Genomic DNA, 12,897 nt, shown 5'->3' with positions numbered 1-12,897 from the left:
GAAATACTGAAAGGTAATAATTCTAGAATGATGGGAATGAGACCTGAAGTCAAAGGAAACCTACTGTCAAGAAAAATCCCTGTTCAGACAGCTCACTGTGAAGTTTTAAACTTAAGCCAGATAGTTTAGTGAACTCAGCTCCTGAAAGACTTGATGATACATAGTTTTGACCACACATTCAAGGAATTTCTAATCAATAAAATACCTGAGAAGAGTCAGCTACAGTCAAGTGATCTGTGTCACAGTCTTAATCACAATTTTAAAAAAGGAGAAAAAGTTTGATTAAAAAAAATATCGTGCATGTTTTTCTAAAATCCAAGTTCTAAGACTATATATAACCTAAAATACAGTATTTGTTATTGCAACCACAACCATTCTGATCATCTTAATAATTAATGAGTGCATTTGTAATTATGAAGCTATTTAGTAGGAGTACATTTCAAAAATAATCATTTTAAAAGAAAGCAGTGGGGAGTCAAATTTAATTACATATAGGTGTCTGAGTTATAAAAACTATAACTTCTTAAAAGAATATGGTTTAACACTTAAAAATGTACTAAAAATAATGGCACTTTAAAAATAGAAATTATGTAACCAATATGTGTTGTGTTTTGGACAGACAGACCAAAAATTAATAATGATAACCCCATCTAATGATTTGCTGAAAATGAAGGGGAAATGACCGTCCATGCTAAGTTTCAAACAAACACAAAAATGCATAAAAGACTGAAATTATTGAAATGATCAAAACAGCAAAAGAACAGTATTTGTGATGTTGCAATTGTATTTTTTTTAAACAGTAATCACCAAATCATCTGAGACAGGATTTAAAAGTCTGAGAGTTAAACAAGTAAAAGAATTCTGAAAAGGCTTTATTTTAAAAGTCATATCACGTAAGTTGCAAGCAGCTTTGATTTACTACTATGGCCAGAATATTCAGCACATGGTACATTACTAATATATCATCATTAAATAGGAACAAAAAAAGTTAAGTTACATTTCGTGATTTATTTTTGATCAAAATACTCCTGAGGGTGGGGGGGTCTATTTACTTATTGGTCTTCCTTGTACCATCTGTGAATACTCTTTGATTAGCATCAAATCAGAAATGCTTATGTAAACTTTAAAATATTAAGAACATTACTTTGAAAAAGCACAAATCTTTTAAAATGTAAAACAAAGAGTTGCATATCAATTTAAAAAAACCAGTAAGGCCAAATCTGTGATAAGCCCATGGAATGCCATCCCTTGGATCAATCTTTTCCAACAGCCCTTGCAGTCACTGCAAGCTAGATAAGACACTACTGAGTGTAAGGCAAAAAAGACACCTTATTTTTTTTTAAGAACTGAATAATCTTAACCACATACCTACAAGTTAACAGCTGCTACAGAAATACAACTCAGACTGGAAAAGTGGGGAGAGACTGAAGCCTGAAGTAAATTTAACTGAGGTCTGCTACAGAATTACAATTTGATTTAACTTGAAGCTATAATGGAAAAGATTCAAAGCCTGAATCTGAGCAGAAGTTGGCAATAATTGTGGTATTCAGCAGCTTTCAGCCACAAACCAAAGTCTTTAGAAGATAGACTATGGTTTTCAAAAAGTTTAACACAGGGATAAGGTTTTGTAGTCCTGTTGTAAACTGCTACTTATAAAAACAGACAATAACAACAAAAAATCCCAGAAAACAAACAAACAAACACAAAAGGGTATTAAAATAAAGTCTTTTGCACATCACTGTAGCATAAGCTGTTTGAGGTTGTCATGAAGGATAGTATCCTTCACATCACGAAAAACAAGTCGAATATTTTCTGTGTTAATAGCAGTGGTGAAATGGTGATATAAAGGCTTTTGCTGCTGGTCCCGGCGTTTGTTACGGAAACATTCCACCAGGAAAGTTTGGACGTCTCTTAAGCAGTGGGGATCCCCTTCAAATTCTAGGAAATAGTCTTTGATGCTCACAATTTGCACTTTTTCCTCAAGCAGGTCTGTCTTATTTAAGAAGAGAATTATGGAGACATTGCTGAAAACTCGGTTATTAACTATTGTTTCAAAAATGTTCAGAGATTCCGTAAGGCGATTTGTCAGTCGATCTTCCATAAGCACCTGGTCAAATTCACTTGAAGAGACAAGGAAAAGTATTGATGTTACACTGTCAAAGCATTCAAACCAACGTTTCCTTTCTGATCTCTGACCACCTACGTCAACCATTTTGAAAGGAACATTTTTAATTTCAAAGTCGTACTCATGAATGCCTTTAGTGGGTCGTCGTGCAAGCAGAATATCTTGCTGCGATGGAATGTAATCCTAGGAGAAAAATTATATTTATCATTTTAAAATGCAGTACCAACCACTGAAATTCCTGACATGCTTATTAACTGGTTTGCTGAACACGTATCCAAACAAAATATTTATCAAAAAAATTTAACACTAAAGTTTCAATATTATTATGTAATTAAATTATATCTTTAAAATATTCAAAGCATCAAGGTGGATATTCTGAGAAAAAGAAATACCATAAATGAGTTATAATAATAAATTACTTATTTCACTAAGCAAGGATACTATTCTTCATAATATCACTCCCTGTACAATAACTCACATTTATTTCCTCTACTAATCAAACTCCTCAGCCAAGCTTTCCAAGTACTTCATCAATTGCTCTCTTCATTTACCTATCCAATTTCACCTTTATTATGCTTTTTACACATGTAGTTTGTACCCCAAGCTCATAAACAATTTTCTCTACTTGAAACATATCCATCCTGTCCCTTCCTGACTCTATTGTTCTAAATGTCTCTTCTCTAATTCCTCTATAGTACTTAGTATAGGCTGGCGCACAAAACAGACTTTAATTAATTCTTGCTGAGCACTAGCCTCAGTGTAGTCTAGTGCTACTATGGCAGGAGTGCTTCTTCTTTGGAGTTTTCATAAGGTAGGTGCTTTCTAAACCTAAATGTTCTAAATAAATGTGAGCTGTCATATGTCTCTCAACTTTCTAACTCATGTTGGGATGGCACAAGATTAAACTTTTCTAGTACTGTCTAGTGCTCTGGAATCAAGTTTATTAGACTGAGTAGCTGCATGCAAGAGAGCTCAATGAAGTAAATAAAGCCTGTAGTCTGCCTATGTAGAGATCTAACTTCCTGTAATTAGCCCTTTTTTTTAAGCACTTCCTTTTTTTTTTTTAAACAATTTTGTTCATAGCAGAGTCTCTTAAAATACTAATGAAGGGAAGGCAGCAAACTAAACCTCTTCAGTAGTGTATTTACTTATGTCATTTAACAGGTTCATGCTTTAATATCAATATATTTCTAGAACTACAGCACATCATTTTCATCATCCTAATACTGTGCTTTTGAATAGAGATGCTAATCAGGGTAATAAACAAACCAGAACCAGAGCATGATCCCTATTCCTCACCACCATATTTTATCCTTTTCCAGTGTTACAGTACAATGATTACTTAGAATGTTGCTGTAAGATAACTATCCACTGAAATGACAACAGAGTGAGTAGCAATATAGTCACCTTATAATTATTTGTGTTTATGTAAGAGACAGGAACATGGACAATCCAAAGTATATAAAATTAACTTGATTTTTAAAATTACATTTTAAATATAAAGCACACACTGTTCCCACAGTTTGGTTTTTTTTTTGTATCACATTGTTCCAATAATCTAGAGGAGATACCTTAATTATTTATGATCAAATATAAATTACATATTGGGCATCCAATATATGCATAGCATTGTGAGGGTGATAAGAAGCTCTGTAAGACATGATTCCTGAACTCAGAGCTGATAATCTACTTGGATAGATAAGACTAGCAAAGAAACAATGGGAGACAATGTAAGATAATTATTTTATTGAGTGGATTTTACATCTAAGTATTAGGGAAATTTTGTTAAATAGGAAATAAACAAGGGCATGGAGAAACTACTTATCAGGAAAAAAACTGTTACATCCAAATACTGAATTATTTGTTTGAATGGGTACAATTACTCTAACTAAATATTCCAAAAAAGAAAAATTTTTATTTCTTTCACTTATACAAATCTTTTAGTCACTAGGACTATATAACTGATTTTTGACTCTTCTCTCTACTTGACCCCCACATTCAATGCCATCAAATGGGTATTTTTATTTTTTATTCCTTGGAAATTCTCCTCCATATCTCTCTATCCTAAATCTAAGCCTTTGCCTCTTCACACATGGACACTGGTCTTCTTTGACTCTACTATCTCTATATTCTTATTTACCTTGAAACCAATGCCAATTTTCCTATGACTTATTCCTTGCTCAAACATCCCTATTACTTAATGAAGACCAAAATTTTAAATTCTTTTACTCTTTATAATCTGGCTTGCATTCTACCTCTAACTATATTTCTCATTATAGTGCCTATTTTGTATCTATTATTCATGCTACCTTAAATAAAAGCACTTCTATTTTTTCCTACCATGATTTTACCATACCTACTTTAAGAAACTAGAAATTAATTTTTTTTCTAAGCACAGGAACTACTGCACTCCTTAAAACAGCCTACACTGTGACAAAACAGGTCAGTTCCAGATACCAAGAAAGTTACCCCCTCCACGTATTCTCCTTTACCCTTCTCCCTTCCTTCATCTAAGTAAATCTTACATATCTTTCACAGCCTAGATCCAATTTCACACATCGGCTAACTATTCCAGCTTAAACTATCTTTTCTCTGAACTCCTATTATTGTACTAACATCAACATTATAGTTTAGCCCTTAATGTTTATTAGTTTTGCTTTCCCTACTAGATTGTAAATTCCTTAAAAACAACTTATATTCAGCTTTTGGATCCCCATATTCCCTTTCTTTTTTAGCAGAAAGGAGGAAGCACATCAGAAACAACAATGAATATACTGCTTTGTCTAATACAAAAAAGGAAAGGGTAGTCAACCAATCAGAAAATCTGATATGTCTTCTTACTCTATTACAGGTTCCCATAAAAGATTTGTGGTGACAGGATTATGCTACCCTTTTCTAGGTCCTGGGAAAAAATTTATTAAGCACTCTTTTCCATCACTTGTTTGTTGTTATAGAAAGAAAGCTTTAGGACAACTACTGTAAAATCATTTCAATTATTACCAGGAAAGAAAACAAAATTCTCTTGTTTGCTCATTCAACAAAATTAATAAACATTTATTATATACAAGGAATTGTGCTATCTTGTAGCTTAACCACCACTGAACAAAGAAGCATTCTTGAATGCATAGGAAATATACAAAAAATAACCTAGAAAGGACAGAAAAACCAATGATCCTAAAATGAAAATATTTTCATTTAAAAAGTTTTAAGATCAATTCTCCTATAATTTACTCTCCTATTTACAAAAGTACACAGGAAAATAAAGTAAAATGAAAATGTCTTTTTCTTTCTCATTTGCATTTTTTTCTTTATTCTTTCTACCTGTCTTCTCCTTTAGGGGTTTGAGGGATCATAGCTGGGAATGGGACCTTTAATATAAGATAGGAAGAGTCTGAGCTCCATAGAAAGGAATATAAGAAATCTAAGAGGCTAAGTGCAAACTTTTTTTTTTTTTACTGGCTGCTGCCACTGCTCCGTCCATGTGACCACCTTGAGACTCACACTACTCATTCAAAAGGCTGCCCGTGCTCCCACAAGGAGGAGATCATATACCTCTTGGGGAGCTGGTGGGGGGGAGGGGTAAGGAATCAAGATGCAGAGATGATGAGAGATGAGGAAGACATTCTACTCTCCTGACTTCATCTGCAATTCTATTGCTACTCTGGTTAGACTCATTCCCCCAACCGTTAATCTCTCACCCCTCCTAGTATGCCCATCCCTTGATGGTGAATCCAAGACTACTGAAGGGCAACCCTCCTCCCCAACCCCTGTTTTCTAATCCCCATTGATCTCAATGATACTCTTCCAATTTCCTGTTTCTTATCTGCCTATACTGTCTAATGTGTCCCCTGGAATTTCTAATTTATAGTTAACAAACTTTCTTTAATTTTAAAGCTCATCCTCTAATACTTCTTCCAATTTCTGGCTCTCCCTGAGACTTTTAATTCTTCTAGATAAGACTACATTTCAGTAGAAGTTACACTTTGTCTCCTAACTCACTGGACCTGTAGGATGATTTGGAACACCCTTCTTTGTCCCTCTACGTAGATATATAGAAACCATCTCTCTATTGTAATACTCAGCTAACTTCTCTTTTAAGTTCAATCTCTCTAAATCTGTCATGTTTACCAGATTCTGGTGGCTATTATTCACCAATTTCCAGAACATTCTCCCTCCTTTTTCAATGAATTCAGTGCCTGGCTTACAGTGTTCCTCTTCATTCCAACTACTGCCCTTTTACCAGGGGACTTCCAAAATACAACAAGTTCCCTGGAATACATACCCTACTTTTCCATTTCCTCAATCTATTTGACTCCTAACCATTCCACCTCAGCTTCACATAAGGATGGCCATACCTTTGATCTTGCTATCATCTTCAAATGCTTTACTTCCACAATAAATTCCCTCATCTGATCACTATTTCCTATCATTCTCTTTGTTCTGGTGCTCCTCACTCCTCTCACGTCTGCTGTTTCTCCTTACTATGACCTAGAATAACCCTCTAACTCCATGGTATTTCACCAGTATCCTGCCAAAACTCTCCTCCCTCCATGATCTCAAATACAACTTGGCTGACTAATCACACTACAAATTTTTTGCTATGCAATCTCAACTGGGCCCTTACTGCAGCAAGGTAATTCTTCTATTCTTCCCTAATTTTCTATTTCCCTCTTCTGAGCCTATTCTAAACCTCTCCTTTCCCTCTCTTCCCCCCAGCTGAAAACTTTACCACTGGAAAAAAAAATAAGGTTTTTATAGAGATTATCTGAGAACTTCCTGTCCTCCCCTCTTCATCTGACAATTCCTTCTCTTCTCAGAGCCCCCTGACTTCATCCCTAACCTACATATGAAACCACCTCCTTACCAAAGTCAAATCCTGCTCCTTGCATATCTCCACTGCTCCCACCCCTAATCTACTGGTTTCTTCCTTGTATTATAAAAAATGTGTCCAAGTCTCCTCATCCATAAAAAATTCCTCACTAAGTCCTATCATCTCTATTACCATTTTATTATTTCTTCTCCTTTTCTCAGCTGACTTTGAGATGTTTATATTCAGTGCCTTGACTTTTCCTGCTTGTGATCTCTTCTTAATTTCCTTCTGAGTTTATCATTCAAAAAACTGCTCTCTCCAAAGTCTTTTAATGAGCCAAATCCAATAGCTTCTGCTCTCCTTATCCTCCTTGGTCTTTCTACAACCTCTGACAATACTGACCACATTTTCCTCTCCTTCTCCATAATTTCTCTTCTCTGGGTTTTCAAGAAATTGTCCTGGTTCTCTCTTACCTATCTGACCACTTCTCAGTTTCCTCAAATGATTCAATATGTGTGACACCTGAACTATGGGTGTATCCTAAGGCTCTGTCTTGAGTACTCTTCTTTTTTCTAGATACTTTTTCATTTGGTGATCTCATCAGTTCCTGTATATTCAATTATCATCTCCATGCAGATGTCTTCCAGATGTCTATAGATATATATTCTGTAGCTATTTTCTCCTGAGCACTACTGCAACATCACCAACTTACCCATCTGACAGTTCAAATCTGATGTCCCAGAGGTGTGTCAGAACATCCAAAATGAAATTCATTAATTTTTTCCCCAACCCACGTTTTCCAAACTTAAGGTACCACCATCCAGGTTTATAACCCTGTTGTTATCCCCAACCCCTCATTCTCACTCACTCTTGAATACACCATGAAAAAGACTAACTTCTGATTCTGCACCTTTGCACTTACTGTCACTCATGCCTAGAATGTGTACCCTCCTCACTTCTGCTTCTTGGAATCTTTGGTCTTCTGCTTAAGTACCATTTACTACCCAAAGTCTTTCCTGATTTCCCTGTCTACTAGTGCCCCCTCTCCCAAAACCAGTATCCTTTACTTTGAATATCACACACACACACACACACACACACACACACACACACATGCCTGCAAAGTTAGCTATTAATAAATACTTGCTGACTAATAAGGAAAAATCTCTTTCTGACTGCTACTTTTAAGTGGTAAAAACCCAGAGATATACAGTGTTAAAAACTTACAGCTTCTCCAAGTTTATCCAAGTTGTCCAGAAAATACTTTACAGATTCACCCTAAAAAAAAAAAAAACAACAACAAAATAATATATTAATACCTCTTTAAGGATGGAACACTTGGTTGTGACAATTTGTATTACATAGCCTTTCTGCATACAATCCAAATATATGTTTAGTCACTAACACCTGAAATGAACAGTTAACTCTTCCAAAAACATTAATATCTCACTCTCCATAAAATACTGAAGCCCCAGATGAAGTATTTCACTTAAATACTCAATAAGTCAATTTGTCTTTAAAAAGTTATCTACTTGGCTTTTAAATTCATCTATAATATGCATATAGCCTTTTTTCAGAGTCTATTAATTTAAAGGAAAAAATAACTTTTGAGATAAACTTATTACTAAAATTTAAGCTTACTTCTTTTTTACCTGAATTTTAATACTTCTGGAGTAGAAAAAATGAAAATTACCTTAAGAAAGTGGATGGATCTTGTTTTGTTAAGTTATTAACAGTACTTCAGGATCCATTTCTCTATTTTTGTAGAAGTGACCATCCTTTCTGAAGTATAGATGTTTTTTACTATATTTCTATGCCACTAACCATTGCTGTAATGGAGAAAGAGCACTTTCCTTTGAACCAGGAAGAATTGGGTTCAAGTTTTTTGGTTGATTCACACTGGCTGCATGATCCTGGGGCAAGTCACTTAACTTCTCGGTGCTCTAGGCAAACTCTCTAAGGCAAATAAAAGGCAGGGGGCAGCTAGGTGGCACAGTGGATAGAGCACCAGCCCTGCAGTCGGGAAGACTGGTGTTCAAATCCAACCTTAGACACTTGACATTTACTAGCTGTGTGACCCTGGGCAAGTCACCTACCCCTAATTGCAAGGGAGATAGGGAGGAAGAGGAGAGAAAAAGACAGAACTTGCCTGACCTGGTAGGAGTTTCTTCAACATCAAGTTCCCTACAATAATGAAATCACAGGCCCAGTCCCTATTCTTTCCTAACTGAAGAGCAGGTGAGAACATCTCCCTAGAACCTGGAAAATTTGGTAATGCTTCTAGAAAATATGACTAAGATGATTTTGGTAGGTGAGAAAAAAGAAAATGACATTTAATAGATGAACTATTTCCTTCTTAGTTTATAGACCCTAAAGATGGTATTAATAGAAAAATGTTTTAAAGTATTACATTATATCATCTGCTTTCAAAATAATAATAGTTAACTGATTTTTATAGTGTTAAAGGTTTCATATATACATATATCTTATACGATCCTCCCAATAATTCTGTGAGTTACGAAAGGTATTAATCCTCACTTTACAGATACGGAAAATAAGGTGTCTGAAGGAGGTGGCAATTATCTTTGAGATTCTTTCTACTCCTTTGTATCAAGCTACAGCAGCTAGATGGCACAGTGGATAGAATGCCTGGCTTGAAGTCAGGAAGATGTATCTCCCTGCATTTTTTAACACAGTTTATAACAGATAAAACAATTCAAACTTTTGGTCAGGTGATACATCTTTTTAAAGCATTTACAATATGGACCACAAAAGAATTTTTTTTTTAAACATAAGCCGACTGAGACACAGATAATATTTACGTTGCTAACTTCACATCTCTTAATCTAATTGTCTCCACAGTATTACTAAGAATAAAAGGACCCTAACAATGTTGCTGGTCTAAAGTCCTATGCCTAATAGCTTAATTTTAGACAGCCTCGGATGTTCCTCTACCCAAACTGAAGAGATCTGGTATTAAGCTTACAAAACTTTTGACCATATGATATTTCCACCAAGAGTAGGGATAATACAGGGAAACAACATCTCCCCACCTTCATGTCTATTCCAGGCAGGAGTAGATTGTCCACTCCTGCATTCAAATTTGATCTCAGACTACTAGCTGTGTGACCCTGGGCAAGTCACTTAAACTGTTTGCCTCAGTTTCCTCATATGTAAAAAGAACTGGAGAAGGAAATGGAAAACCACTCCAATGTCTTTGCCAAGAAAACCTTTCTCGGGGTCACAAAGAGTTAGACATGACTAAAAATGATTGAACAAAAAAACAAGGCATCACCCTATTCAATTCCTGACAAGTCATTTACAGATTCCCAGATCTTCTTTCTAAAAGAGTTCACTATTTGGCTCATACCTCTCTACTCCAACCCGTTATTTTACTAAAGGTTTTTAATATATATATAAACCTCTACCAACCAACAAGCAAATTCTTCAGCTTATGACCTAGTATCACATCACCTCAGCTACTCACCAGAATGGTCCCATTCTTGATTGTTCAAGTGTTCCAAAGTTCATGAAAAAGAACTCTGAAATTTCTGTACCAGAGTTTAACTTATCATTTCCTCTTTCCCTATACCTCATTCCCGCCCAAACTTATTCTTTATTCTTACTTCAAATACCTTTCACTTTTTCTCCATTTACAATCTTGAAGCTATATTTAACCAGTTCAACTTCATACTACCTTCTGCTATCAAATCACCACTGTCCCTCCTGCCCCTCCCCCTTTTTTTGCTGATCAAGCCTTGCCAAATCCTGACCCTAGATTATCCTCATTCTTCTTCCTCTGGCTCTATGGAGCTGGTGGAAGTCATACAACTCACTGCCACAAGACAATCCTGTTACTCTTTCTGAACTGATTTTCTAAAATGAGTGGAATAAAGGTGATCTACTATACAAAAGGTTTTGATCTGGCCAGTAACTCCTAGGTGCACATACTTTCTCCAGCAAGTTTGGGCCAGGTCTGTCTTATGTTAATCCAATGATTTAGGCTAAGGGTTAAAATCCAGTGAGGCACTTGTGGACCACAAAATGCAATAAAAACAAGTTTATTGGACAAAGGATAAAAAAAGGAAAGATTAAAAAAAACCCCCACCAATCCAGATAAGAAGGTTATTACTCTACCCTCTGGCTATGCTAGGTCAGAAATGCATACTTAAGAGAAGTAGGAATGCCACTAAAACCTCCAACATCAGTCTCCAAAAACTGTCTTTTTATAACCCAGGTGACATGGAAGCAAAACACTCTCTCCATCCTCTCATAAAACCAGTGCCATATTCTATCTTGGTAGGAAGGTCCCCAAAATTTTCTAGGGCACCTCCTCACCACAAAGTCTTTTTTTGACTTCATAATTTCTGCTATTAAGGGCATCCACCTGATATTTAAGTTCAACAAAAGAAATACGTCTCCAGAGGATACTAACAAGCTCTACAAACAGATGTACTCAGTGAGAGAAATTCGCAATTTTCCTTTATTGATCCTGACTTCAAAGGGGATGTTTTTTAGTTTCCCGTACTGTTCTGTCCAGGACCCAAAACAGTCAGTCAGACCCATGGCCACTAAATAGGACTCAGTATAAATAAAAACCTTGTCTGCTATGTTCCTCAAGCCTATTATACAACTTACTCCACTTTGAGGATTTACTAAGATCCTGTCCCTCAAAGACAACCTGTTATTGGATTAGTGATCACTTAATTCTAATGGCACAGGACTTTCTCAGTCATCAAGGAACCAGGCAAAAGGCATTCTTTAAAAACCAAGTATTGGTAAATGGGCCCAGTGAAGAGGCAAGGCATTGGTGCTGGGACTGAAGGTCTAAGCCTCTGCAGTCACAACCAGTTCATGAAAGGCACTAATACTTGAGAGACTTGGATAAGCATGATTATGAATGTACCACCTCTACTTAACAATGGAAGCTTTCTGTGTTCTACTTATCACGTTATAAGGACCATCTTATTGGGATAAAGGATAATGGTATGATCCTACATTATCCATTCAATAGAATCCAGGGCCTAATAAGTAACAGGAAAACAAGCTTTTCAAAAGTGATATAAGAAGTGATTGCTTTGGGGCAGTGACCACTTCTAGTTCCAGAATGATTATTCAATCTAATAACCACTTTGTGTCTGTCAAATTTTCTACTTAACCTGATCCTTACAGATGAAACCTCTAAGACCAAAAATCTCACAAGATCTAAGACACTTTATTATTTCTTATGATGTGTACATACCTTACTGCATTCTGACCCTGAGCCTGAATCAATATTCATGTCTAAGTATTGTCTACCTTGTTGTTTCTTTTCTTTGTAATGATGCATTATACTCTTCTGTTTTTCAAAGATTCATTCATGATTCCCTACCCCCGCCCCACGTTTTTATTTAAGCATCACTATCACTTCCTTTCTCCCATCCAAAACCTGATCTTTTAAAAAATTAGTACAGTTATGGAAAACAAAAACCCTCCTTGGTCATTTCTGAAAATGTCAGTCTCATTTTTTATTCCTAGCCTATTTATTACCTTTCTGTCAAAAGGTAGGAAAGAACATTCATCTTCAGTCTTCTGGAGTCCTGGGTTGCTCATTTTACCGATCACTGTTTTTTAAGTTTTTCAAAATTGTTTTTGCTTATAATACTGGAGTCACTGCTTGAACTATTCCTGATACTGGTCAATTCACTCATTAGAGCACATGTCTTTGTATATTCATTCATTCAGCTATTTCTTAAGGAGAAATAACATTGTATTACATTAATAACTATGATTTGTTCAGCCAGTGCTCCTTGTTTCTCTGCTTAAAATATAAAGTGTAGCTACCAATATTTTGGTACATGAGTAGGTTCTTTCCTTCTTGATCTTTCTGGGGTATAAAGCCAGGACTGGTTTCAAAAGTCAAAATGCACACACTGTTTAGTGACTTTTATAAGTACAGTTTCAACTTGCTTCAAGAATGAAT

The 12,897-nt window shown here is 35.7% G+C and overlaps 1 protein-coding gene across 1 annotated transcript in view; it reads right to left on the bottom strand.

The window, feature by feature from the left end:
* Positions 1-851: 851 nt before the first annotated feature.
* Positions 852-12,897, bottom strand: part of GNA13 (G protein subunit alpha 13) — a 63,183-nt gene continuing 51,137 nt past the window's right edge. The window contains exons 3-4 of the mRNA XM_072645492.1: positions 8,163-8,213; positions 852-2,308 (exon numbers count right to left, since the gene is read on the bottom strand). Coding sequence (XP_072501593.1) covers positions 1,736-2,308; positions 8,163-8,213 — 624 coding nt within the window. The 3' untranslated portion in view covers positions 852-1,735. The remainder of the gene's footprint in view (positions 2,309-8,162; positions 8,214-12,897) is intronic.

This window comes from Notamacropus eugenii, chromosome 2, assembly GCF_028372415.1.
Source record: "Notamacropus eugenii isolate mMacEug1 chromosome 2, mMacEug1.pri_v2, whole genome shotgun sequence".
Classification (NCBI taxonomy): domain Eukaryota; kingdom Metazoa; phylum Chordata; class Mammalia; order Diprotodontia; family Macropodidae; genus Notamacropus; species Notamacropus eugenii.
The sequence above is the reverse complement of the archived record's forward strand: the minus strand, read 5'-3'. Positions and strand labels throughout refer to the sequence as shown.